General features: G+C 39.5%; 1 protein-coding gene across 1 annotated transcript; it reads left to right on the plus strand.

Annotated features, from left to right (window-relative positions):
• The first annotated feature begins 4,398 nt into the window (after positions 1-4,398).
• On the plus strand, positions 4,399-5,289 carry Vmn1r194 (vomeronasal 1 receptor 194). Its single transcript, NM_001080972.1, has one exon. It carries the CDS (start codon positions 4,399-4,401, stop codon positions 5,287-5,289), a length of 891 nt encoding a protein of 296 aa, NP_001074441.1.
• Positions 5,290-16,715: the final 11,426 nt, after the last annotated feature.

A 16,715-nucleotide genomic window follows, 5' to 3' on the forward strand; every position in this document is an offset into this window, starting at 1 on the left:
TGCCCAACCATCAGCCACTTCCTCTACTGCATAACTATTGGAGGGCTGGATTCTAATCTAGTAGTCTAGCTAGAAACTTGGAGAGCCAGTCTGTCTAGCTATCAGCCACCTACCCACATCACTGGTATAGGGCTGACTTCAGCTCCTGGTAGGAATCCCAGACACAGTTTGCCTGTCCTCCAGATAGCCTGTGCCGTACTTAAGGACTGGGACTGTATAATATCTCGTGTCCTGGATTCCAGATAAGGAACCCTGTGTGGTCTACAACTCACCCACCTCCACCTTTAGCTGTTGTATCCAATGCCCTGCCCCCACAGAACACTACCCTCACCCACTGTGATCCAAGCCTCTGCCACCTAAGTACAACCTATAGAATCTAGCAAGCACTCCATAGACTTCTGAACATTGCCAGAAGTTTCTATATTGTGGAAAGTTTTCTTCTAGTCTGTGTCCAAAGTTACACCTGCCCTAGCTGAGCTGAGACAACACCTGCCACCACATTCACATATCAATACCATGTAGTCCTCCAGGAATCAGTGATAAGCACGTGGTCATCTTTTATTATAGGTATTACCATAATAGAAAACATTTAGACATTGACTCCTTCCCCTGGGATCTACAATGTTTTCTTTGAAATCATTCCCTAGCTTTAGCATAAAAAGAGAGGGGAAAAGAACTGGAACAAAGTCTGAGATACCTGCATGCCGAGGTCACTGCTCACTGTCAGTTCCTGTCTCATTCCCTGCAGGAACTGTAATCACACTCATAATGATTTTAGATCACGAATGTCAGAGAACTAGGGAGAAGGCTGACCTTGGGGACGGAGATGTGCAAAAGGAGCCCTTTTCCCCTGACATCAGTGTGAGCTGCTGTGAACATGGGGAATAAGGAATGAAAACCAGGGTCTGGCTGTGCTGTGAGGATACCCACCCCATTCCTGCACAGACCAAGCAGGTGAGTGCTGTCCTATAGTTGTGGACTGAGGCTGCCTTTGACTTTGGAAGGAGAGCTGTGAGGCTGGGAGGCTCTAGGTAGGGGAAAGGAGTGTCCCAGTCATCTGTCACTGTGCAAAAAGAAGGAGGCAGGACCCGGGGAGAAAACAGTTTATCACTTCCCAGCTGTCATCCAGGACCTGTTTTAGGGAGTGTTTGCAGCAGTTTGGGGTGCACTGTACCAGAGCTGCTCATCAAGTGGGCCAGGCAGGGACAGGATAGGGGCCTGGTGGCTTCTCAGTCTGGTTGTGAGATAAGACTCATTTTCTCCACAGCCTTACACACCTTACCCTCGACAGAATGAAAGACTTGATCTGAGCTGTGTACCATATTCCTTCTATCCTTTAGTCTTTTGCAGATAGGTCTTTCTTGCTTTCCGACTCTGATTGCATTTTTTTCTGAACTTTCCAAACTATAACACAGTGTGTGATTATACAGTACTGGGGGAATGTACATGAGGACAGGTAAGAATGGAGAAAAAGATTTCTTTAATAAACTAATTCAGTTTCTGGTACTTGACACCTCACAGTGTGCTTGCTGGGGACAAACCACCATCCCTAGATTATAGATGAGAACACTGGACATGAGAAAACCGAATAATATAATTGATGTGATACATGCAGAAACTGAGGGACCTGGATTTGTTGTGGCTGATTGTGAAAAACACTCTTGTGCATACAGAACTTTATACATGCATGTTTGTATGTGTGCGTGTGCTTGTGTTTATGTGAGAGGGGATGTAGGAGAGAGCATGTTGGTATGTGCAGGCATAGATGTGTGTGTGTGTGTGTGTGTGTGTGTGTGTGTTTGTGTGTGTGTGTATACCAGAGGTCAATTCCAGGTGTCTGAAGCTCACAGTTTCTCCTATGCTGACTGGCTAGAGACTTCCAGAGATCTTCCTGTCTCTGCATCCCCAGTTCTGGAATTAAAAGCACGATTCTGATTCTATACCTCTATTTATGTTGTGGTTCTGGGTCTGAAACTCATATCCTGCAGCCTGTTCTTGAAACATTTTTCCAACTGAGGCATCCTCTCAGTACCCTGAAGTTTATACTTCTAAAGTTTGTGTGCTTCTCAAGCATTTGATGTATTTGTAATCCATCCCACATTATTTTTTTTATAGAAAACCTTGTCTACAGACTAAATTTATCCTTACATGTTGAAGGTAAGAAGCCTGTGAAAGCTTATTAAAATATACAAATAGCAACTCTGTATTAGACATGTATTAGTAGACATTAGACTTATCGTTCTTTTATTGAGGCCTTGTTAAGGAAAGCACGGGATACATTGTTATTAAAAATTCTAATACTGGTGGCTCTAAGAACAGAGAAGTAACTGAAAACCTTATCAAATTATAAAATAATTAATATAGAGATAATAAAAGTAAAATTAAATCTTAGTTTATTGAGGCATAATATGTGCCCTTCACTAGATTGGCGGAAGCCTGGAATTCATTTACCAAATGTGTCACCCAAACTAAATTGACTTTTCAGGTTATTCAGTTTTCAAACATCCTAAAGAAAACAACTGCCTCAAGTGTCTCTGCAAGTTAGTTGCCAGCTTAACTCTGTGCTTAGTGTAAGGTTTTGAGAAGAAGAGCCTCATTTAATAACTTATTCATACACTATTTCTGAGTATGCATTAGCAGCAACTCACTAAGATACTGCAAACAAAAGCAGTTTCTCTGACGCATGTTCACTATCCAGGGAGGAGGAAAGCAGATACACAGGCAACACAGACCGGAGTTCAGAGAAAGCACAGGGATGGAACCTGAGCTGATATGTGAAAGATGGACAGACAGTAGGTAGCCACAAAGCATGGTGATCGGCCAAAGATCAACCAGGGTGTATGTGCATAGTCCTGTGCCAAGGGAAGCACCGATGTTACATTTGAGGCAGAGGTTGAGGTTCAACCTAACTCAGAAATAACTTTGATAAGAAAAGGATGGTAATTATGAAGGACAAAGTCAGTTAAGGTTGACCTGTTTCTGAGTGTTCTGTTAGATGTGAAGCAAATGGAATAGTTTTCTGCTTCAAAAGGATTGTATGTGCTGTGTTAAGGGAAGTTTACACGCATGTGTGTACATTTAATCTTGCACAAGTGAATATGTAAGCAGAGGAGAGACAGCATTGCTCTCTGTTTCCATTGCTCTCGGCCTTATATATTCAGTCAGGGTCTTTTCTCTGAACATAGCACTCATTGAATCTGCTAGGCTAGCAAGCTAGTGGATTCCAAGGACCTGCTCCTCACCACACCAGACCCTCACTGGGGTTAGAACTCTGCACTTCTTTGGCCAGCGTTTATTTGGGCATCAGAAATTGGGTCCGGATGCTTGTACAGCAGCCCTTTTATATACTGTGCTATATCCCTTGATCCTAAAGGAATATCTCGACTTATATATAAAATATATAATAATAAATGTTAAAGAGGGTACAATTCATGAGGTTTTTACACATTAATGTGGAATATTCAGGAGAACTTATTCATAAGTTGGTGCATTTCTGACTGAGGAATCATTACAGTCAACAAACCTTAAAACATAACCAGCTACATGCATCTTTGTTTAGAATCTATAGGGCCAGTGCATGAGCTGGGGAACGTTTCCCTGGGGTATTGTTTGGAGTAGAATTTTCAGTAGAAACAGACAGGGAGAATAAGATAGGTAGGTGGAAAAGTAAATTACTTTCAATGAGATTTAACACATGTAGAAAATTGAGAACACAACACAAATTTTATTAAATTTATTCCTACCTTCATGTGAGAGGACTAGGGTTTGCTTCCTAATTCCTAAACGATACTAGCTTCTGTGAAAATTATACAAAAAGGATATAGGAAGTAAAGAGTATCATCTAATAGCCCTGGAGAAATGAGTCCATTTGACCAAGAGCAATTTTCTGGAGAATCTGCAAGCTTTTTATTAGTTCAACATCATTTAGTGATAGTAGCAGAGGAGAAGAGGATCAGAATGAAATATAAACACAGTCCAGTAGCCTGAGGTCATACTGAGTGACGTGAGGGGAAAGGAAGGAGCCTCTCAGGTTCATACTCAGAACTGTGTTAATATGAAAAATTGAGAAAGTTATGTTATGCATTTAGACTTTGTCTGGGAAGATCACAGTCAAATGGACGTTTGAACTGAGGGATAAACAATTGTCATGAAAGGCAGGAAACTAACAAGTTTATACCTGATTACAGCTATCATCATTTTAATGGAAATGAAAAAAAATACACAGCAGAAACAACCAACCAACAACAAAAACCAAGTATCTGGTCAGGAATCATTAAGGAAAGCCCATATATGTTTACATCCTTAAGACCATTTTTTCCCCATAGGAATGAACAGAGAAAAATCTTACATATGTTTTTCAAAAGACTTTTTTCCTAGTGCCATGCATGAAGTCAAAAGATGAACTGGAATAACATTATCCAGACAATAGTCTTCCTTTCTCTTACTGGACCTGGCATTGTAGGAAATATCTTAATGTTTGTGAGACTTGTGTACACTTCAGCCTTCAGGACTGAGAAAAAGCCTGTCAATCTTATTCTCATCCACTTGGCATTTTCTAATCTGATCATTCTTTGTAGCACAGGGATCAGAGATATAGCCACAGTGTTTTATTTCAGAAACTTCCTCGGAGATATTGGCTGTAAAGCTGTAGTTTATCTAGCAAGGATGGCACGGGGCCTTTCTATCTGTACCACCTGTCTCCTCAGTACAGTCCAGGCTGTCACCATCAGTCCTAGGACAACCATTTGGAAAAAGGCCAAACCACAGACTTCGAGGCAAGTTCTTACTTATGTCTTCCTCTTTTGGATCCTTAATATTCTCACAAGTTCCAATTTGTTGTACTATATAACAGCAGGCAGTGGCATGAACAGATCTGGAGTTACAGGGTACATTGGACATTGCTATATGTTGCCATCCAAGCACACAGTTAAGTGGCTTTTCCTCTTGCTCATGGCTGTTCGTGATCTCGTCTTCCAGAGTCTCATGGGCTGGAGCAGTGGATACATCTCTTTTCACCTGTATAAGCATCACAAGCGTGTCCTCTACCTTCATAGCTGCAGGTTTGTAAATACTTTCAGCCCAGAGATCAGAGCTGCACAGAGTGTTGTCATTCTCATGAGCTGTTTCCTTTTCTTTTATTGGGCAGACTTCATTTTTTCTTTATATACAGGTTCCATGGTGAGTCATGATTCCATTATACTAAATACTAAAACATGTCTAGTACTTGGTTATGCTGTTCTCAGCCCCTTTATTCTGATGAACAGAGATGTCCCTGTTGCTAAATCCTAGAATTTTCACTGAGAAATGCTAGGATTCCATTCCTCTGTGAGCTCAAGATATACACTATCATTTGTTTGCCTTAATATTTTGGAGACTGTGTGGAGGGCATATAGCTTTGCTATCATCAGCTGTCCTAGATGCCACTTTATAGCCCAGGTCTTGGGCTGGTAATTGACTTGGATGGGCATTGCTAGCATTTTCCACTTCACCACACTTTGCTCTGGTATTCTAATACATCCAAGTATTAAATCAGTTAAGCATTAAAATAATTTACATTGATAAGTGAGATTAATACAAAGCCACCTAAGGCTAGTTAAGGGTTTCTAGGAAGGTGGAAAGCGAATTCTTACCAACTTCCCATTCCGTCATCTTTATCAGGTGACTTGTGGCTTCTCATTAGCTCTGGAAAAAATGCTGCAGGCAACACTTCTGTCAGGAATCAATACTTATTTCCCCCCAAATCCAGAGACGGAGAACAAGATAGGGTAGGTAGAGGTGAGGACATCACCTTTTTCTGGGGTGGGTTTGCTCAGCAGAATTCAGATGACCATGAACAAGTGATGTCATCACAAGTCAGCAATCTTGTTCACCAGTTGATGGATGTTGTCAGATTCCATAACTGCTAGGAAACTTGTGACAATAACATGGACAATTCTAACCATGTTAGATCTTAAATAATCACCATGACAAGCTCTGCCAAATAGACTCTCTCAAATGATGCCATCATCGGCCTGGACAGCTGTCAGGAGCTGACACAGGACAAGCTAATAAGTAGTAGGTGATTTTCCTGAAGTGATCTGCCTTGGATTAAAAAAAAAATCCATGACAGCTTTTCTTTGATAGATAAGGCACAGGAGAAATTCATTTTAGGATAAATTCTGGTATTACTATGTTTTTCCTGGTATCATTAAATATATTTAACAATCACAAGGTACTAGTGCACCCTTTTGAGAGGATCTCTGCAGAACTGTAGTGATGCTATGTAAACAGATGACTTACTAATTCTTAATGATGATCCTATATGAATTCCTAAAATTATGTCATTATTTTTTAAGCTCTTTTAAAATGGGACTGCTATTAGGTCCTTTCTGATAGTCAAAACTTCAATGAATTCTTGGCCAGTCCCTAAGTTTCACCAGTAATTGCTTCTGAGATAATAAACAATTATTCTATTACTTAGAGCACATTCCAAAAGATTGTAAAACCATTAACCAAATGTCTTAAAAGGGGAATTAATAATTTATTACAGGTGGTAGAACAGAATATAAAGCATTTACTGGATTTATCTATATAAATTTCAGTCATAGCTTAGTTATGGTTTTTAATTGTTCAATTTAATTTAAATTGTTCAATTTATGATTTGAATTTATGTGTAAACCTGTGATAAACTTTTTACCATGTGATCATGTATTCGGAAAGATGTATAAGTGCTGAGTACAAGAGAAGAGGGGCACAGCTCCTTATCCCCTTTTCTTAGCAATTCTCCTTGTTCCTACTTTTCTTGGCATTATTCTCCTTATGTTCCTCTTCTTAGCACTCCTTATCCTCTTTTTCTTAGATCCCACCTATTCCCTTTTCCTAGATCCCTTATCTCCCTTTTCTTATGAGCCTGTTTCCCCTTTTTTCTTCGAAGCTTTCATAGGAAACTTTTTACAACTTAGAGATAAATACTAAAATCACTTTCAAAAGTGTCCCTTTTTCTTTTCCATTTTTTATTAGGTATTTAGCTCATTTATATTTCCAATGCTATACCAAAAGTCCCCCATACCCACCCACCCCCACTCCCCTATCCACCCACTCCCCCTTTTTGGCCCTGGCGTTCCCCTGTACTGGGGCATATAAAGTTTGCAAGTCCAATGGGCCTCTCTTTGCAGTGATGGCCGACTAGGCCATCTTTTGATACATATGCAGCTAGAGACAAGAGCTCCGGGGTACTGCTTAGTTCATATTGTTGTTCCACCTATAGGGTTGCAGTTCCCTTTAGTTCCTTGGGTGCTTTCTCTAGTTCCTCCATTGGGGGCCCTGTGGTCCATTCAATAGCTGACTGTGAGCATCCACTTCTGTGTTTGCTAGGCCCTGGCATAGTCTCACAAGAGACAGCTATATCTGGGTCCTTTCAGCAAAATCTTGCTAGTGTATGCAATGGTGTCAGCGTTTGGAAGTTGATCATGGGATGGATCTCTGGATGTGGCAATCACTAGATGGTCCATCCTTTCGTCACACTTCCAAATTTTGTCTCTGTAACTCCTTCCATGGGTGTTTTGTTTCCTATTCTAAGAAGGGGCAAAGTGTCCACACTTTGGTCTTCATTCTCTTGAGTTTAATGTGTTTAGCAAATTGTATCTTATATCTTAGTTATCCTAAGTTTCTGGGCAAATATCCACTTATCAGTGAGCACATATTGTGAGAGTTCCTTTGTGATTGGGCTACCTCACTCAGGATGATGCCCTCCAGGTCCATCCATTTGCCTAGGAATTTCATAAATTCATTCTTTTTAATAGCTGAGTAGTACTCCATTGTGTAAATGTACCACATTTTCTGTATCCATTCCTCTGTCGAGGGGCATCTGGGTTCTTTCCAGCTTCTGGCTATTATAAATAAGGCTGCTATGAACATAGTGGAGCATGTGTCCTTCTTACCGGTTGGGGCATCTTCTGGATATATGCCCAGAAGAGGTATTGCTGGATTTTCCGGTAGTACTATGTCCAATTTTCTGAGGAACTGCCAGACTGATTTCAAGAGTGGTTGTACAAGCTTGCAATCCCACCAATAATGTAGGAGTGTTCCTCTTTCTCCACGTCCTCGCCAGCATCTGCTGTCACCTGTCACCAGTACCATGCAGTTTTTATCACAATTGCTCTGTAGTACAGCTTTAGGTCGGGCATGGTGATTCCACCAGAGGTTCTTTTATCCTTGAGAAGAGTTTTTGCTATCCTAGGTTTTTTTGTTATTCCAGATGAATGTGCCGATTGCCCTTTCTAATTCGTTGAAGAATTGAGTTGGAATTTTGATGGGGATTGCATTGAATCTGTAGATTGCTTTTGGCAAGATAGCCATTTTTACTATATTGATCCTGCCAATCCATGAGCATGGGATATCTTTCCATCTTCTGAGATCTTCTTTAATGTCTTTCTTCAGAGACATGAAGTTCTTGTCATATAGATCTTTCACTTCCTTAGTTAGAGTCACGCCTAGGTATTTTATATTATTTGTGGCTATTGAGAAGGGTGTTGTTTCCCTAATTTTTGATCTTAGCCATTCTGACTGGTGTGAGATGGAATCTCAGGGTTGTTTTGATTTGCATTTCCCTGATGATTAAGGATGTTGAACATTTTTTCAGGTGCTTCTCTGCCATTCGGTATTCCTTGGGTGAGAAATCTTTGTTCAGTTCTGAGCCCCATTTTTTAATGGGGTTATTTGATTTTCTGGAGTCTACCTTCTTGAGTTCTTTATATATATTGGATATTAGTCCCCTGACCGATTTGGGATAGGTAAAGATCCTTTCCCAATCTGTTGGTGGTCTTTTTGTCTTATTGATGGTGTCTTTTGCCTTGCAGAAGCTTTGCAATTTTATGAGGTCCCATTTATCAATTCTTGATCTTACAGCACAAGCCATTGCTGTTCTATTCAGAAATTTTTCCCCTGTACCCATATCTTCGAGGCTTTTCCCTACTATAACAGCCAGTTGTACCAGCACCATTTGTTGAAAATGCTGTCTTTTTTCCACTGGATGGTTTTAGTTCCCTTGTCAAAGATCAAGTGACCATAGGTGTGTGGGTTCATCTCTGGGTCTTCAATTCTATTCCATTGGTCTACTGGTCTGTCGCTATACCAGTACCATGCAGTTTTTATCACAATTGCTCTGTAGTACAGCTTTAGGTCGGGCATGGTGATTCCACCAGAGGTTCTTTTATCCTTGAGAAGAGTTTTTGCTATCCTAGGTTTTTTTTGTTATTCCAGATGAATGTGCCGATTGCCCTTTCTAATTCGTTGAAGAATTGAGTTGGAATTTTGAAGGGGATTGCATTGAATCTGTAGATTGCTTTTGGCAAGATAGCCATTTTTACTATATTGATCCTGCCAATCCATGAGCATGGGATATCTTTCCATCTTCTGAGATCTTCTTTAATGTCTTTCTTCAGAGACATGAAGTTCTTGTCATATAGATCTTTCACTTCCTTAGTTAGAGTCACGCCTAGGTATTTTATATTATTTGTGGCTATTGAGAAGGGTGTTGTTTCCCTAATTTCTTTCTCAGCCTGTTTGTCCTTTGTGTAGAGAAAGGCCATTGACTTGTTTGAGTTAATTTTATATCCAGCTACTTCACTGAAGCTGTTTATCAGGCTTAGGAGTTCTCTGGTGGAATTTTTAGGGTCACGTATATATACTGTCATATCATCTGCAAAAAGTGATATTTTGACTTCTCCCTTTCCAATTTGTATCCCCTTGATCTCCTTTTGTTGTCTAATTGCTCTGGCTAGGACTTCAAGTACAATGTTGAATAGGTAGGGAGAGAGTGGACAGCCTTGTCTAGTCCCTGATTTTAGTGGGATTGCTTCAAGCTTCTCACCATTTACTTTGATGCTGGCTACTGGTTTGCTGTAGATTGCTTTTATCATGTTTAGGTATGGGCCTTGAATTCCTGATCTTTCCAAGACTTTTATCATGAATGGGTGTTGGATTTTGTCAAATGCTTTCTCAGCATCTAATGAGATGATCATGTGGTTTTTGTCTTTGAGTTTGTTTATATACTGGATTACGTTGATGGATTTCTGTATATTGAACCATCCCTGCATCCCTGGGATGAAACCTACTTGGTCAGGATGGATGATTGTTTTGATGTGTTCTTGGATTCGGTTAGGAAGAACTTTATTGAGGATTTTTGCATCAATATTCATAAGGGATATTGGTCTGAAGTTTTCTATCTTTGTGGGGTCTTTTTGTGGTTTAGGTATCAGAGTAATTGTGGCTTCATAGAATGAGTTGGGTAGAGTACCTTCTGTTTCTATTTTGTGGAATAGTTTGTGAAGAACTGGAATTAGATGTTCTTTGAAGGTCTGATAGAACTCTGGACTAAACCCATCTGGTCCTGGGCTTTTTTTGGTTGGGAGACTATTAATGACTGCTTCTATTTCTTTGGGGGATATCGGGCTGTTTAGATCATTAACCTGATCTTGATTCAACTTTGGTACCTGGTATCTGTCTAGAAACTTCTCCATTTCATCCAGGTTCTCCAGTTTTGTTGAGTATAGCCTTTTGTAGAAGGATCTGATGGTGTTTTGGATTTCTTCAGGATCTGTTGTTATGTCTCCCTTTTCATTTCTGATTTTGTTAATTAGAATGCTTTCCCTGTGCCCTCTAGTGAGTCTGGCTAAGGGTTTGTCTATCTTGTTGATTTTCTCAAAGAACCAGCTCCTCGATTGGTTGATTCTCTGAATAGTTCTTCTTGTTTCCACTTGGTTGATTTCTCCCCTGAGTTTGATTATTTCCTGCCATCTACTCCTCTTGGGTGAATTTGCTTCCTTTTGTTCTAGAGCTTTTAGGTGTGTTGTCAAGCTGCTAATGTATGCTCTCTCTAGTTTCTTTTTGGAGGCACTCAGAGCTATGAGTTTTCCTCTTAGAAATGCTTTCATTGTGTCCCATAAGTTTGGGTATGAAGTGGCTTCATTTTCATTGAACTCTAAGAAGTCCTTAATTTCTTTCTTTATTCCTTCCTTGACCAAGGTATCATTGAGAAGAGTGTTGTTCAGTTTCCACGTGAATGTTGGCTTTCTATTATTTATTTTGTTATTGAAGATCAGCCTTAGTGCATGGTGATCTGATAGGATGCATGGGACAAGTTCAATATTTTTGTATCTGTTGAGGCCTGTTTTGTGACCTATTATGTGGTCAATTTTGGAGAAGGTACCAAGAGGTGCTGAGAAGAAGGTATATCCTTTTGTTTTAGGATAAAATGTTCTGTAGATATCTGTCAGATCCATTTGTTTCATAACTTCTGTTAGTTTCACTGTGTCCCTGTTTAGTTTCTGTTTCCATGATCTGTCCATTGGTGAAAGTGGTATGTTGAACTCTCCAACTATTATTGTGTGAGGTGCAATATGTGCTTTGAGCTTGACTAAAGTTTCTTTAATGAATGTGGCTGCCCTTGTATTTGGAGCATAGATATTCAGAATTGGGAGTTCCTCTTGGAGGATTTTACTTTTGATGAGAATGAAGTGCCCCTCCTTGTCTTTTTTGATGACTTTGGGTTGGAAGTCAATCTTATCAGATGTTAGGATGGCTACTCTAGCTTGTTTCTTCATAGCATTTGCTTGGAAAATTGTTTTCCAGCCTTTCATTCTGAGGTAGTGTCTATCTTTTTCTCTGAGATGAGTTTCCTGTAAGCAGCAATATGTTGGGTCTTGTTTGTGTAGCCAGTTTGTTAGTCTATGTCTTTTTATTGGGGAGTTGAGACCATTGATATTAAGAGATATTAAGGAAAAGTAATTTTTGGTTCCTCTTATTTTTGTTGTTAAAGTTGGCATTCTGTTTTTGTGGCTGTCTTCTTTTAGGTTTGTTGAGGGATTACCTTCCTGAGACTTCAACTAGCAGGCTGAAAGTTAGAGCCCCAGGATCCCATGGAAATAGAACAAAAGCTACTTTACCTAATCTCCTGCTGTTTTAGAATGAGATGCTAAAGGGTTTCTCTCCTCACAGGAACAGTAGGTCAGCTCCTGAAGCATAGTTACTCAGAATTGAGGTAGGAAAATATCTTGTTATTTATACAGCAACCCTAAATTTCTCATAAGACTAAGTCTTACCCCTGCCAACGGTCATCCCCCTCCACTGCCTCAAGGAAAACCAAGCAAAAAAGAAGACACATAAGTGCTGGCCTTTGGCAGAGAGCATGCTCCAGAACAGGGCCTCACTGACACACTGATGTGTAAATACCTGACTAACAGATTGTTAATACTGGAACTTCTACCTCTCAGGATTCTACCTTTCACTCACAATGACTAACACTGAACACCTGGTCTTTACTAAGCTACTTGACTTGAAATTCCAGGCTCCATCTTCCCTGCTGAGCTGTGGACTGAGACCTGGGTATTGAGGGTGCACAGGAGATCTCCTTGGTGAAAGTCAAGTAGCGAGGCCTTGCCAATTGGAAGGATATTGGTTTTGTTGAGAACTCACAGGCTTTGGCCAAGAAGGTTGATTGTCCAGAAAGAGCTACAACCTGGTGTGCTCCAGCCTTCCCCTGGAATCTTCTGTCAGTATAGTGTTTGCATTGCATTTGGAAAAAATGTCCATCAACTCACTATTGTTCCTACTAGAACAGAAATGGAAACACCTGAAAGGTTCCTGAGGGAACTCTCTGCAGCTGAGTAACAAACAAGAACCTGGCAGGAAGGAAGCACAGTCCTTCCCAGGTCTCTCCCAGGTCTAGGAGTTGATACTCTCCAGAGCAAAGCAAGAGAAATGCCAGGCTGTGGGTCACTGAAATACTGCTCTTAGCTAAGACAAACTAGGTTTTAAACAAGCTCTAGCTAGGTTAAAGACCACCTTCAGGATATTACCAAGTAGATGCATGGCTAGGGAGGAGAGCCATTTCTCCAAAGAATATGTACTTATAGGATGTATCTATAGTCATTCTTATGAACCAGAATAAGCAAACTCTTCTTCACCTATCATTTCTATCCATATCTCTATAGTGTTGCACTAGCTACTTTTTTGTGTTAACTTGACACTAGCTAGGGTCATAAAAAAGAAAGGAGCCTCAATTGAGGAAATGCCTCCATGAGGTCCAGCTGTAGGACATTTTCTCTATTGGGAGGGCCAAACCCATTGTGAGTGGTAAAATCCTGGGGTAGTGGTCCTGGATTTCATAAGAAGGCAGGCTGATCCAGTGGAAGCAACTCAGTAAGCAGAACCCCTCCATAGCCTCTACATCAGCTCCTGTCTCCAGGTTCCTATCCTACTTGAGTTCCTGCCCTGATTTCCTCCAATGATGGATTATGATCTGGAAGTATAAGCCAAATAAATCCTTTCCTCTCCAACTTATTTATTAGTCATGGTGATTTGTTACAGCAATAGAAACCCTAAATAACTGTCTATATTTTCACATGCATCTTTAAAAGTAAAAGTGATACATACCTAATTTGCAATAAATGTACCTTAAACACACATTGTATGATGGTTCTCATAAAAATGAAAAGTTAACGTGTCCACTTATTCCTGAGGTATCATTTATTGATTGTTATTGTAGGGTTTTCTTAAATTCAATAGAAATCCAACATAACTCTAATACCAGGTCAATGCAGATCAATCAGGGTTGTAGAACAGACTCAGAGGCTGAACTGCAACCCTGAAGAAACACTGCACAGCATATTTAAAGGATAAAATCATGAGGCCAGAAGGAGTTGGGTGGGCTGTAGCATTATCCAATCATATTTTGACATAAGGTATTGTACAAGGGAGTTTCCATCAATCAAGATAGGAGTAGGTTCCTAGGCCTGGGAACATAATCTTAGTTTGATCCTGATGGGAAGATGAAGAAGTTGTTCTTGACATATCTGGTTCAAACAACTGTTTCCTTATAATAGAAGCTGTTCAGCTATTGGGAAATTCCCAGCTCACCTAGTGTTTGGACCGTGAATTTAGTTTCTCCCTATGATTAAATGGAACCTGAAAAGTGATAGTATTTAGAATGAGTTTCTTTTACCAACAGGTATAGTAAGAGCACTTGAATATTCTGTTAGAATATTTCCAGTGTACACTAAGGTAGAAACAGTTTTCCCCTTGCATTGCACTAGATCTTTTTAAATAAAAGAAGAACAGCTACTGGTTGCCCATGTTTTGATCCCCATAATAGGCTTTAATACTTATGTTAAGGAAGTTACTAGAACACTTCTTACTTGCTACAGGCTCTCCTAGGTTCCATGAGCATGAGATCAACAGGGAAAGAGATGTTGGAAAAGCAAATATCTTAAAGAGAACATTTGTACCCTCTAACTTTCAGAGTACTGACACAATAACCTCAAGGAATTAATATTTGCCCAATAGTCAGCCTCACACCTTGGCAGGAGAAAGGCTGAAGCCATGACAAGGTCAGATGAGGAAATTTCCTCCCCACAGAGGCTTCATGCAGCTCTAATGACAGGCACATCTTTCCTGCATTTTCTGTCTTTGCTATAAAATTGTGACATTGCTACAGAGAAGAGGGAGTCTTTCTCTCCCTGGTTTAGCCAAACAATAAATAAAATTTATTTGCTTTGTCAGTTTGTTTCTTAATTTACTTAACAAAGTAGTTGTCTTCTAAAATTCTTTTTTGTTTCCATTTTCATGTGTGTGTATATTTTGAAAGTATGTAGGCACATGTTAGGTGGTACACATGTACATTTGTGCTGATCTGAATGCATAGACTGAAATAGATGTCAGGAAAAGACTAAACCTAAGAATAATAGGAATAGAAGACGAAGATTCCCCCTCAAAGGCCCAGAAAACATCATCAACAACATCCAAGAAGAAAACTTCCATAAAGAAACAGATGCCTATGAATATACACGAAAGTTACAGAATACCAAACAGATTGGACCAGAAAAGAAAGCTCCTCCACTTGCATAATAATCAAAACACTAAATGTACAGAACAAAGAAATAGTAAAAGGTACAAGGGGAAATGCCAAGTAACATATAAAGGCAAACATATCAGAACTACATTTGACTTCTCAACAGAGACTCTAAAAGCTAGAAGGGCCTGGGCAGAGGTCTTGCAGACCCTAAGAGCACACAGATGTCAGTACCAAATATTAACTATACCCAGCATAACTTTCACTTGGTTTAGAAATCAAGATATTTCATGACAAAACCAAATTTAAACAATAATTTTCCATTAAGTCAGCCTGACAGAGGATCCTGGAAGGCAAACTCTAACCCAATGAGGCTGGCTACACTTAAGAAAAACATAAGAAACCAATAATTCCACACCATTCAAACAAATAGAAGAGAAACGCACACACACACACACACACACACACACACACACACACACACACATACACAACCACCACCAATATCAAAGTAATAGGAAGTAGTAATCATTGGTCATTAATATCTTTCAACATCAATGGACTCAGTTCCCCAATAAAAAGCCACAGGCTAACAGAATGGATGCATAAACAAAATCAATCATCGCTTTATATACAAGAAACACTTTTCAACAACAAAGATAGTACCTCAGAGTAAAGGACTGGAAAAATATTTTCCAAGCAAACAGACCCAAGAAATAATTTGAAGTCGTCATTCTAATATCTAATAACCTAGACTTTCAACCAAAAGTAATCAAAAGACATGGGTAAGGATACTTCATACCCATCAAAGGAAAATTCCACCAAGAGGACATCTAAAATCTGAACATCTATCTCTAAATTCAATGGCATCTCCATTCATAAAAGAAACATTACTAAATCCTAAATTACATATCAAGCCCCACACATTAGTAGAGGGAGACTTCAGCACCCCACTCTCAGCAATGGACAGGTCATCAAGTCAAAAACTAAACAGAAGCTGGGCAGTGATGGTGCATACCTTTAATCCCAGCACTTGGGAGGCAGAGGCAGGTGGATTTCTGAGTTTGAGGCCAGCCTTGTCTACAGAGTGAGTCAGGACAGCCATGACTACACAGAGAAACCCTGTCTTGAAAAACAAAACAAAACAAAACAACAAACAAACAAAAAACAAAACCAAATAAACCCAACCAAACTAAGCAGAAAAACAGTGAAACTTATATAGGTTTTGATTCCCATATAATTTATACCTATATACCTATACCTATACCTAATAGGTATCTACCAAACATGTCACCCAAACACAAAGGAATATGCCTTCTTTTTAGAGTCTTAAAGAACCTATTCCAAAGTTGTACATATAATTGATCCAATGCAAGCCTCAACAGATAAAAGATAATTGAAATTATTTCTTGTATCTTCTATCATCACCATGGATTAAAGCTAGACTTCAACAACAATAAAAAGCCTACATAGTCATGAAAACTGAGCAACTCACAACTCAATGATCACTCCGTCAGAGAAGAAATAAAGATAGAAATTAGATCCGTTCTAGAATTCAAGGAAAATGAGAGTACAACATGCCCAAACTTATGGGACACAATGAAAGCAGTGCTAAGAGGAAAGTTCATAGCACTAAGTGCCTCCATAAAAAATTGAAGGGTTCTCACACTAATGATTTAAAACTATACCTGAAAGCTCTAGAAAAAAAAAAAAAAAAACGAAGAAACAAACACATCCAACAGGAATAGATGTCAGGAAATACTCAAATTTCAGGCTGAAATCAATCAATTAGAAACAGAGAACAATAAAAAAAAATAGAAACCATGAACTGAGTCTTTGACAAAACCAAGAAGACAGACAAACCCTTAACCAAACTAACTGAAGGGGA

Source organism: Mus musculus, chromosome 13 (assembly GCF_000001635.26).
Source record: "Mus musculus strain C57BL/6J chromosome 13, GRCm38.p6 C57BL/6J".
Classification (NCBI taxonomy): Eukaryota; Metazoa; Chordata; class Mammalia; order Rodentia; family Muridae; genus Mus; species Mus musculus.

What these genes read in the sequence shown, in the direction of transcription:
- Vmn1r194 (NM_001080972.1), top strand. Translation starts at nt 4,399, where the DNA reads ATGAACTGGAATAACATTATCCAGACAATAGTCTTCCTTTCTCTTACT.